This window comes from Mytilus galloprovincialis, chromosome 12 (assembly GCF_965363235.1).
Source record: "Mytilus galloprovincialis chromosome 12, xbMytGall1.hap1.1, whole genome shotgun sequence".
Classification (NCBI taxonomy): Eukaryota; Metazoa; Mollusca; class Bivalvia; order Mytilida; family Mytilidae; genus Mytilus; species Mytilus galloprovincialis.
The window spans coordinates 73,141,238-73,153,777 of NC_134849.1; the positions used below are offsets into that span (position 1 = coordinate 73,141,238).

A 12,540-nucleotide genomic window follows, 5' to 3' on the forward strand; every position below is an offset into this window, starting at 1 on the left:
GTTAGTTATTATGATTAAATCAAGATCAAGGTCGGATAATTTAGACTGCCATTGGAATAGAAAGAATATTGGTTATGTTGATAACGAAAATACATTTTGAACTCTAATGTCAAGTTTCGACCGAGGGTGATTGCGTTTCTATGCTCACACATGCCAACTAACTCCTCTTCAATTATTTTCAAAGAGCGTTAACCAAACACTATATATATATAAGCTGATAATACAAAAGATGCTTTTTGTTTAGGGGTCAGCTGTAGTACGCCTTCAGGTGATGGATTTTCTCGCTGTATTAAAGACCCGTTTGTGGCTTTCGGCTGTTTTTTCTCTTTGGTCTTATTGTTGTCTCTTTGACATATTCCCCATTTCCATTCTCATTTTTATTGTAATATCTATTGTAAAAGGGACCAATGTATGATCAGATATCAAAGGGACCAATGTATGATCAGATCTCAAAGGGACCAATGTATGATCAGATATCAAAGAGGTATTCAAACTCATAAGTCGAAAAAAAGACTTCCTTGTTAAATTAAAAAAAAAAAGAACAAAACACAAATAACAGTATATAAAACAAAACACAAAAATATAATGACAGAGCAACACAAACCCCAACTAAAACCATGTCATCAATAGAACGAAGATACCATACATAAGAGATAATCTAAAAAAATCTAAGACGACAACTAGATAACAATTTAGTGACAGTTACAGACACCCTACGATTTAGCAGCACAAGCTTCAACAAAAAAACACTCAGTATCGAAGGGACCATAGCATTTTATCGTTCTACAAGGGTACAAATAGCGTAGCCTACGGTAAATTAGAATTCGTGGATACATTTACATTTTTATGGTTTTGGCTAAAATATTTTGACCGTTTAAGCCTCTCATGTGTTTCGGGTCTTATATACATTTTTGGCTTTCACATATTTGGCTTAGAGTATTTCCGATGCATGATGGTAAATCCAGAAAAGTGCTTCCGAAGCATACAACTTATCAAATGTTACTTTCAATTTTTTCCACGGTATACTCATTCTCTGTATAATTGTTGATTTTAATATATAAAAAAATACGTTTGTATTTAAATTACGTTTTTATTGCACCCTTGTTATCTCACTTTTCCCAAGCACCCTGGTTATATCCCCTCTCCCTATCACCATTCAGGCATGGCATCTCCTCTTCCATTAACACGCTCGTTATCTCCCCTTCCCTAAGCTCCTTGTAACATTTCCTTGCTTTCTCATTTTCCAAAGCACCCTTGCTATCTCCTTTTTCCAAAAATCCTTTATTGCGATTTCCTTTTCCCAGGCACCCTTTTTATCTACTTTTCCAAAGCATCCCATCCTAACCACCATCCTTATCTCCACTTCACCAAGCGCTACTATGTTCCATTTCCATCCCCAAGCTATATTGTTATCTCCCCTTCCCAACCACCTTTGGCATATCCCCTCCCCTCAAAAAATAATAACGAGTACAAATATAATACAAATTTTTTTGATATTTTTAAGCAACACATGTTACCTTACAGTATTTTTCAAAACCGATTTTTTTTTCTAAATGTCAGTATACTTAAATTTCAATATCGCATGCTTCGGTGTTCCAGATCGATTGGAAACAAAACGATCGACATCAGCTGTTCATATTCTGAGATCAACATTTTGAGAGAACTTTCAAAGTTATCTAATGAATATAACGGTAAGTAATTCATATATTCTAAAAAAAAATAATTAAATGATAGAATGTTGATATTATTGAATGAAGTAGTTAATAAAAAAAAAAAGTCAAAAAGAAAGATTTCATTTAAAAATTAAGGAGATGTAACAAAATTGCAAAACTCGATAACATTAGTATAAATTCTGATTGACATGGATGTAAGATACCACAACAAATGGAAGTTTCTAACGACCTTGACTGTCTATACAACCCTTGCACGGTCGGTAAGATACCACAGGTTATCACAGGGCCTTTTATAGAAACTTCCATTCCTTATTGACCTCAATCCTTTGTTTCATCAGCCCCCCTTTTCTGGACTGGAGAATGTACACAGCTTCGGTAATAAAATAGTTCCGGGCACTATCTGCCATGCAAAATGGGTGAATACATTGTATAAAGTAAATATTATAACAGAAATACATCTGTATTGCTATGTTTTAAAGGAGTAGGTAACGGTCCTTTTTTGCTACTGATATTATTTCAAAATTGCATATTGTATCTTTAAAAGCACCTGAGACCACCCTCTGTTTTTGATCGGGTTCGTGTTGCTTATTCTTAAAAATCTAGTTTTCTTTGTTGTGTCTTGTGTACTAGTAATTGTCTGTTTGTCTTTTTTTTTTTTTAGCCATGGCTTTGTCAGTTTATTTTCTATCTGAGAGCTTGACTGTCCCTCTGATATCTTTCGCCCCTTTCTAAAAGTGTATGTGTTATTCATATCAACATTTGTTGAGTTAAAAGATAGAAGACATGTTATGACTTGTATAACTTTTATTATAGGTAACATGTTAATTATACAATCATTGTACCTGCTGGTAGTTATCAGCTTGACCTTTGAAATTGCTGTAGGAAGGGACGAGTGTTCAACACTTGGAATAGAACAAAAAGATCTATTGACAAAGTTATGTAAATCACATATGGGAAACATCGAGGGTACAGAATGTGGACAAAAGGGTGAATACATATACATCAAATTTAGTCATTTTTTAAGTTGCTGAACTTTTGTATGATATTATATGTGTACATTTCCATTCTCAATTTTATTCTTTACATTTTATAACTTTTTCCCGAATATTCAATTCCCTATATCGGAAAGTATGAAAAGTTATCGAGATTCATGTACATTTCCCAAGATCGAGTTCCATGTACTATTTCACGAATTATAAACAAGTCAGTACGTAGCTGTACGTAGCTGTTACCTTAAATACAAGAAAAAAAGAAACCTGCGAAACCAAGTAATCATAATCACCTACATGTACTGATATATATATATATATATGCACATACATCATGTCACTATATCATAAAATTAGGTGTATTCTTAAGCGTGACGTAATTTAAAAAAAAGATATATTTCAGACAGAAAACGGGAGTGTCCGTCTGGATGGCATTATTACGACGACTACTGTTACCTGTTCAGTTCTGATAGAGGAAATTGGGAGACTGCAAGGGTATGTATAAATGTATACATGTATATGATACACCAAAACTTGTGTGCTGATTGATCTATTCTTCATTATATGATTACCCTGAGTTCCCTTATTTGACAGGAAAAATCATGCTACGGTGCGTGGTCCCTTTGGTTGTGCAGAATGTATAAATACACCGCCAACTTAGATAGAACAACTATAAGAAAATGCCGGTACGGTCAGAAATATGACATTCGTTATCCATTCGTTTGATGTCTTTGATCTTTTGATTTTGCAGTTTGATAAAGGACTTTCCGTTATATGAATTGTTCATTTAAATGTGTTTTCTCGGAGTTCGGTATTTTTGTTATTTTATGTTTTTTTTATAGATAGTGTAAAATTCTATTTTGAAGTCCCGCATTTGACTTGTTACAAGGCAACATTTCTTGGCTAGTTTTCCCCCGAGTTGAACCTCAATTTCCTCTTCTTTCTCCCTGATTGATAATTACCAGATTTAACCATAATAATTTCGACACCACAGACATTGAATTTAAGGCAAAGCTAAATCAAAGAAACATTGTACCTTAAATAACATCAGTTAAAGCCTTTAAATTCCAAACCCCCAAAAAACTATAACTGTTGATTGATTGATTGATTGTTGCTGCGATCAACATCTAGTGGTAATTATTACATGCATTTTCTAGATGCAAGGTAGGCATCAACGGAATAGAAGTCGGGATTTAAACTGCCACTGGAATTTGAGGACTTGTTGAATATGTGTAGAAATTGCGCTTTTCAACTTACCATCTAGGGACTCATCTAATAGTTGAAAGAATTCTTTAACATGAGTCCCTACAAAGTGTATTGGTTGTAACGTTCACGTTTCAACACCGCACATGATTACATCTATACATTTCACAGTCAAAAAGAGAGCCGTGGTGTAGTCGTTAGTGCATCGGATTACTAACACAAAGGATCCTGGTTCGATTACCGTTCCCGGATGAAAATTTTAGAGACTGAATTTTCGTCTCTCCCTTGACACAATTTGCGAGTATGGTCTTGAGGAAACGATGATAGTCCGTCAGAAGGGGACGGTAAATGGCTGACCCATGTTAAGAGAGCACCATATCTCTTGCACGTTAAAGACACACTTGTAGACTTCGAAAAAGAGCAGGATAATGCCGCTACAAGGCAGAACTCGAACCCGCAAAGTGGAAAGGGATAAATATAAGTTGCAAAACTTGTTTCCCAATCCACTAAATATAGTACGTTTAAACTAATAAAAAAAAGCAATAGTTTAATCGCTGAAACTGGAGAAATCCAGGAATGACCATACAACTTTTGTTGTCTATACCTCTTGAAATAGGAGTTATATCTCCATACATTGAGGCGACAGTACAATTAAAGATAATTTTTACCAGTCTTGTCCGTAAACCGGGTTTCGAAAGAAAACTTGAATACGCTTGACATATTCAAAAATATTTGGATTGGGTCCATTACAATCTGGTTAAGATCAGATCTTTTAATTTACCTAGCTAGCCTTGTTTGTCGCTAAAGAAAATTCGTCTACCAAAGACTCATCAGTGATACACGAATCCCGAAGTTTTGAAAAAAGCCAAAAAGTACGAAGTTGAAGAGCATCAAGGTTCTAAAATTCCTAAAAGTTTTGCCAAATACAGCTAAGGTAATCTATTCCTGAGGTAGAAAAACCTAAGTTTTTCAAAAATTCAAAAATTTATAAATATGACCATAACAATGAAAATTCATGTCAACACAGAAGTGCTGACTACTAATCTGGTGATACCCTCGGGGGATTAAAACCCAACCAGCAGTGGCATCGATCCAGGGGTAGTAAATAAACTCATTATAGATACAAGGACTAAATTTTGTATTTACGCCAGATGTGCGTTTCGTCTACAAAAGACACATCAGTGACGCTCGAATCCACAAAAGTTAACAAAGCAAAATAAAGTACGAAGTTGAAGAGCATTGAGGACCACAATTCCTAAAAGTTTTGCAAAATACAGCTAAGTTAAACTATTAGAAGTGACAAATAAATAAAATACAGCGAGGTAAAAGATACGATTTTAATCAGATTTGGTTCATTTACAATGTATACTGTGTATTATCTTTCGACGGTTTTAAAATTTACAGAGAGAATGCAAAGGATATGATGCTAAACTTGCCGAACCTCTGAACAAAGATCACACAGACTACCTGATTAAGATGGCTAATACAATTAAGAAAGGTATGTTTGTTAAATTCTTAATGCAGCATTACGCAGGGAGGTGGTCGACCATGTGATGTTGATTTCGGCTTGACTTTTAATTATCATCTGTTGCTGTGTGTTTGAACTATTTTTGTTTGCACTTTTCTACATGATTGATTCTTGCATTTTGTGATACAGAATATTTATTTTCATTCAATACTTGGTCTATCTTATGCACGGTTATTTACTGTCAGCTTTCACCAGGCCAGGATATTCATTTATAAACCCCATCCAACTAAAAATTTTAAAAGGTAATCCCCTTATTGATGTCACATGATAGGAAGGTTGACACATCTACGTCATATGTGATTACTCTATCATAGAGAAAAAGACAGAAGCAATAAAATTGAAAATGACAATGGGGAATGTGTCAAAGAGACAACAACCTGACCAAAGAGCAGACAACAGCCGAAAACCACCAATGGGTCTACAATGCAGTGAGAGAAACTCCCACACCCACTGTCTTGCTTCAGCTGGCCTCTGAACAAAAATGTATTCTAGTTCAGTGATAATCGAAAGTTATCATTCAATGGTTTATTGGAAAATATAATAACTTTTATAAGGAACTAGGTTTTGATTTAATGGAAACAACAAGCTAACAAAACATGCATGTACGTTTAGTCCTACTTTTTCACAGTCAGTTGTGATCACAAACAAATACATACTGAACAGTCTCTTGTTTGATTGTTTGCTTAGCTTTTTATAATTTGTGATTGCTGTTCTTTTGTTTTTATGTTGCTTTTAACTTAGTGCTTATGCTTATGCATGTGTATAATATATAGTATTTAAATTAGTGCAGCCTAAATGTGCATGAAATGTATGTTCTATGTCTTTTATGTTTTAATAATAGTATTGTGTTTGATTATTATGTAAATGTATGTAGTTGTCGGTTATAAAAGTTCAGAGAGCTTATGTTTATTTGTTATGTAAATTGCCGACTATAAATCAAGCTTTGAATTTAATTGAATTGAACCATATTTTCAGGCGTTCATTACTGGCTAGGAGGACGTGACGTAAAAGAAGGTGTTTGGAGGTGGAATTCTGGGAAAAATATTTAGTATAAGCCATGGAGTCCTAACCAACCTGATAATGCACACAGACGGGAGAATTGTTTGGAAATGCAGAACTGTCGTCACTGTCATTGGAAATGGAACGATCGACCGTGTTACTATACAAATAATTATGTGTGCCAGAAAAGGTAAGTTTTTACATATTGTTATTTTAAATTTGAAATAACTATATATTGTCTCAAATTGTGTTTGTTCCGGTTCATGGCTTAGAAACAAACTCCTGTCGTGTTGTAGTGGTTAGTGCATCAGAATACTAACACAATGTTTCCTGGTTCGATTCCCGTTTCGCGATGAAAACTTCAGGGACTGAATTTTCGGCTCTCCCTTGACATCAATTGCGAGTATAGTCTTGAGGAAACGATGATAGTCCGTCGGAAGGGGACGATAAATTGCGAATCCGTGTTAAAAGAGAGCCATATCTCTTGCACGTAAATGACACTTTTTTTATATTTCGAAAAAAGAACAGGCTTATGCCGCTACAAGGCAGCACTCGCATCCGCAAAGTGGAAAGGGATAAATATAAGTTGCAAAACTTGTTTCCCAATCCACTATAAATAAATATGGTTAAACTAAACAGGTAAATTGCTAGGCTATGCCGAGTATTCCTATCCTGTTTCGAGCCGAGTTCAACTAAATTTTATATTTTGAGACAATTTATGGTTGTTTTCGTTATACGTCAACTCTTCCATCTGTTTTAAATGACCTGTAAAACCATCAATTTTGAATTAAAAGCGGACGACATTAACATTTCGCAACCTTCTAAGAAAACACATATTCAGAAGGAGGTAAATACTAGTGTTTATATCTGGAAGGTTCTCACAATGAATCGATAAGGATTGAGAGTAAACATTTTGATTATTCTCATTGCAAATCATCGCAACTTGACAATTTAACAACTAGTTCCGGTTGGGGTTTAATGTCGTTCGAAATAATTCCGTGTGTCGACACGTCTACTTGGAGATTAGGTCTGCTACATGTGGGTCCCTAAGTAATCATCTGGGCTGATATGCATAAAACTAATTAAGCTAAGATTTCTTACGAACGGACTGATTTTTAACCGGATTTTTGTGACAAAAATGTCGGTTATTGATTTGGGGATGTACGGCGGGCGGGCGGGCGGGCGGCAATCAAATGTTGTCCGTGCATTAACTCATGAACCGTTCAACCAAAGCTTTTAAAATTTTAATATGTTATTACTGACAACTATACGAAGGTCAAGTTCAATAATGGCGATTTTGACTTTTACCGTTCAGGAGTTATGGTTCTTGAAAGGCGGCAATCAAATGTTGTCCGTGCATTAACTCATGAACCGTTCAACCAAAGCTTTTAACATTTTAATATGTTATTACTGACAACTATACGAAGGTCAAGTTCAATAATGACGATTTTGACTTTTACCGTTCAGGAGTTATGGTTCTTGAAAGATTGAAAAATGGAGTTTTCAGTCGTGTCCGTGCATTTACTCATGAACTGTTCTACCAAAGCTTCCAAATTTTAATATGTTGTTACTGATGACAGAATGGAGGTCAAGTTCAATAATGACGATTTTGACTTTAACCGTCCAGGAGTTATGGTTCTTTAAAGATTGAAAAATGGAGTTTCCAGTCGTGTCCGTGCATTTATGCATGAACTGTTCTAGCAAAGCTTCCGAAATTTTAATATGCTGTTACTGATGACAAAATGGAGGTCAAGTTCAATAATGACGATTTTGACTTTTACCGTTCAGGAGTTATGGTTCTTGAAAGATTGAAAAATGGTGTTTCCCGTCGTGTCCGTGCATTTTCTCATGAACCATTCAACCAAAGCTTTTGAAATTTTAATATGTTGTTACTGATGACAAAATAGAGGTCAAGTTCCATAATGACGATTTTGACATTTACTGTTCAGGAGTTATGGTTCTTGAAAGATCGTAAAATGGCGTTTCCATTCACGTTGTTGCATTTACTCATGAACCATTCAATCTAAGCTTTTCAAATATTATTATTTCAAAATGTTGATACTGATGACAAAATGGAGGTCAAATTTGATATTGATGATTTTCACTTTCACCATTCATCAGTAATGGTTCTTGTGATATTGCCAGGACACAAATAAATGTAAATAAATCCGGTTTGCTGTCGTTGTGACAGCCTCTTGTTCTATATGTATTACGATAAATAAGTATTACGAATGGATATTATAACTGAAGTTGTTTTATGCATATCATCCCTGTCTATCTATCTGTTAAGTGGTACGGTAAACTTTCAATGATTTTAAGGACCGGAAATATGCAGCCCATACGTCGACTAAGTAGATCTTTTGACTAATATGTATTACAGTGTATCTGTGTAATCCGACACACTGGTAGACCAGAAAAAAATGTCAGATTAAGCAGGGTGTCAGAATACTCAGGGTTTTTTCTGCAAGGATATGTATATTTTGGGACCAAGCAAATGTGTCAGTTACAACATGATGTTGGAATACTCAGGTGTCGGATTAGGCAAATTACACTGTTATATCATATCTGTAAATATTTATAAAATCCCAAAAACCAATTTTGTTAAACTATGTATTATTATATAATGAAATTCAAAACAGTGTAGCTGTGGCCATTGATTGACACATTAAAATCATCCATTGACTGGGACAATTTACGTGAACGTTTGTCTGTAACGACCACTGTTCACGACGTACCTACGATAGACATTTAAACTGTGGGGTCACCAAAGGTTTCTTAACGCCTTTAATTATAAAATAATTCGAAAAATTAATCAGGAATAACCTTTGTGTTTTGATTTATATAATTGATATAAATCAAAATATCGTGTTATTTCTGATTAGTTTTTCGAATTACTTTATTTAGGTGTTGAGAACCTTTGGTGACCCCATAGTTTAAGTGTCTTTAAAAAGTACATAGTGAGAATTGGTCGTTACATACAAACGTTCACCTAAATTGTCCCAGTCAATGGATTATTTCAATGTGTCAATCAATGGCCACAGCTACACTGTTTTGAATTTCATTCTATTTACATTTTGTATATTTTACAGGAGTACTTGTTGGTATCGCTGAAGGAGACACGTGATTCATCGGAAAAACGAGCAATTAATTGAATAATTTAAAAAATAAACATCTAAATCATTTTTAATTATAGTTGGTACTTATTCCCAAATAATCTTCCGTTGTCCTAGCTTACAACTACAAAACATTTGTCTACACAAAAAGTCCATTGAATTTACTGTAAAATTATCTTGAATTTCTTTCAAAAATAATGTCCCAGATTTCTGTACTTAAAACACATAACACTGCATTTATACATTTCGGGGCCTTTTATTGCTGTCTCTGCGGTAAAAGTTTAAATCATTGTTAAATGCCGTACGGTGACCTTTAGTTGTTGATTTCTGTGTCATTCGATCGTTTGTGAAAATTTGTCTCTTGGCATTCATATACCACATCTTATTCTTATATGTAGCAGTCCCATAAGTCTGCTCACAAAGTAAAACGACTTTTGACGGTTTCGAAAGCATAAGAAATTTGAAAAAAGATGAATACGATAGCAATCAGATATATCGTTTGGTCCATGCATAGAAATACAAACATTGAGGTTTTAAGTGTTTAATCATGTAATCTCTACTTATATATCGTTCCTTTTGTACTTTTCAGTCTGCAACAATTTGTGCATTTTATTGAAAGGTTAAGCCACATTCGAGGCAGGTTCACTTTGATTGTAGTTGTGTCGTGTTTTTTCTTATTTCTCCGGGTATTTGCTGTTACTACTTTGTATCTACGTAACAATTCACCGACAGTACACCTTTCCATTATCTACTGGTATGCCCTGTCCTCCTAAGCAACACATGGCAACCAAACATCCTATGTCAAGCATATTAACAAATGGTGGTTATTATGGAGATTGAGTAACAACAAAGTAAAGAATTAGTTATAACAAATATAAACAAGACAAGAGCAATAATAATTTAAATTCCTATTACTTAGTAAAATATAAAGAACAAAAGAAAATTAATTAGTTATTTTGCTTACATGAATATTTGGTCATTTTAGTTCGTCTTTGTTTTTTATTCTTATATACAATTCTTGTTCTTTTAAATAGATGTTGTTGCACATTTTCAAATTAAGAAAATAGAATATGTCTAATACTTCTAACTTTTCCTATTTTGTATTTTTTTTTCCCAAAATTTTGAAAAAGGTCAAGTACAATCAGCAAATACACCAACAGTAGACCAAATCATATCAAAATTTACCATTATCTTACTTGTTATGAAGCATCTTTGAAATACAATTTTAAATCATTTGAGTCCCCCCTCAGTTTTTTTTTAACTCAATGCTAGCGATGAAGGCAGTACAAAAATAAATACTTTCATTTTAATACATTTTGCACACAAATGTGCGAATACCTAAGTAACTACATCATTTCATCCCATGCAGACTTTCAGATAAGTAATTTGAATTTCCATCTCATTTCAATGAGGTTGTATATAATGTTTCAGCCAGATTGATTTTAAGGTTGGAAAACATACACAACCTCTAAAATAATTCGATTTTCTAAGAACAAATATTATACTGAGAAATTGAGAATTTGTAAATCTGCCCATCCGGAAGATAATAAATTCCATAAAGCTATCAAGTACAAATATTTTAACATTTTGATAAAAGAGGAGCGAAAGATACCAAGAGGGACAGTCAAACTCATAGATCGAAAATAAACTGACAACGCCATGGCTGAAAAATAATAAGACAAACAGATACATAATAGTACAGAAGACACAACGTAGAAAACAAAAGACTAAGCAACACGAACTTCACCCAAAACTTAGGGTGATCTCAGATGGGGGATAAGTAGATCCTGCTCCAAGTTAGGGATACATTTCTTTATAATTGAAATGGGAAAGGTGTCAATTCTTTTGTTGCTGAATCTTTACTTTATGTGTATAGTTGTAATTTCCAGAAATCATACTTACTAACATGAATGTTTTAAAGTATAAGAAAAATATATCAATTTCAACTCAATTTGTACATCAATTGAAATCTCGAGTTTCAGAATATATTTGTTTGTTCATTTCCAAAAAAATTAAAACAATAAGCACTGCAATCATATTCTTTTTCTTCTTAAATTAGTTAGTATGAAATATTTGATGTGTTCGTTAATTAATGTGTATGATTTTGTTTTTGTTTTGGAGAAGACGTTGCTAAGTTGTAAAACTTGTGTCTGATCCTTTTGTCATTTTGAACAATAAAATATGTTTAAACTATATTCTTTTTTAATTGATTTATTAATAACTGTCATTCATTAGCAAATTTCTTTTTGGTATCAAGTTGACAACTTTACCTTCTTTTACCCTCTTACATTGATTCCTTTCATAAAAACTATATTCTGGAGGATTTTAAAATAGTGAAAATGTCAAGAATGCTAGATCAAATTAAGTGTTTGGATAAGACTGTTTGACCGAGGACTTTGACAAAAACACGTGCTGTTATCAAATGTTTACACATATGAAGGGTCAATTATATGAGGATTGACAGGAGAGTGGAAATGTGTGTTGGGAGGAGATCTACATAATTTGTTTGAAGGTATAAAGTTTTATTTTCAAGCAATTAATAGAAGGAAAACGTATCATAGAGCCGTTCATAGATATGTCTGAATTTATATTATTATTTTTTTTTAATCAAATATACTTCTTGATTCTACATCGAATTGAGACAAATATATTGTATATTGGTATAACCCGTTTTAACAACATTACCATTGAATGGAATCTTCCAGTTGATTAAATATGTTGAATACCATGTGTCTTTTCCCCCAGCTAAACATGTATTAACATGTATATAAACTATTTATATGTAAAAAAAAAAGAAAATATTAAGTCAAATATTTCTTCCACATTTTCAACTGCAACCTTCATATTTACAGTGATAAAACGTATGAAAATCACGCAATTTATTTAATATTTCATTAATTTTGTTGTTTTGGAATATGTCCTTCTCGTATGAATTTCATTAATCTAATAACTTCCACTTGCTTAAATTTAAAGTCATCTCTCAGTATATCTTCACCAAGTTCCTCGAGCATTGCACCATCAATTAAATGTTTCTT

At 33.5% G+C, this 12,540-nt stretch overlaps 1 protein-coding gene across 1 annotated transcript; it reads left to right on the plus strand.

Moving 5' to 3' along the window:
• The first annotated feature begins 1,611 nt into the window (after positions 1–1,611).
• LOC143053631 (perlucin-like protein) lies at positions 1,612–9,579 on the plus strand. The gene is made up of 6 exons (XM_076226420.1): positions 1,612–1,691; positions 2,487–2,660; positions 3,066–3,157; positions 5,270–5,363; positions 6,369–6,582; positions 9,482–9,579. The coding sequence occupies exons 2-5, from the start codon at positions 2,492–2,494 to the stop codon at positions 6,440–6,442; spliced, it is 429 nt and encodes a 142-aa protein (XP_076082535.1). The 5' UTR covers positions 1,612–1,691; positions 2,487–2,491; the 3' UTR covers positions 6,443–6,582; positions 9,482–9,579.
• Positions 9,580–12,540: the final 2,961 nt, after the last annotated feature.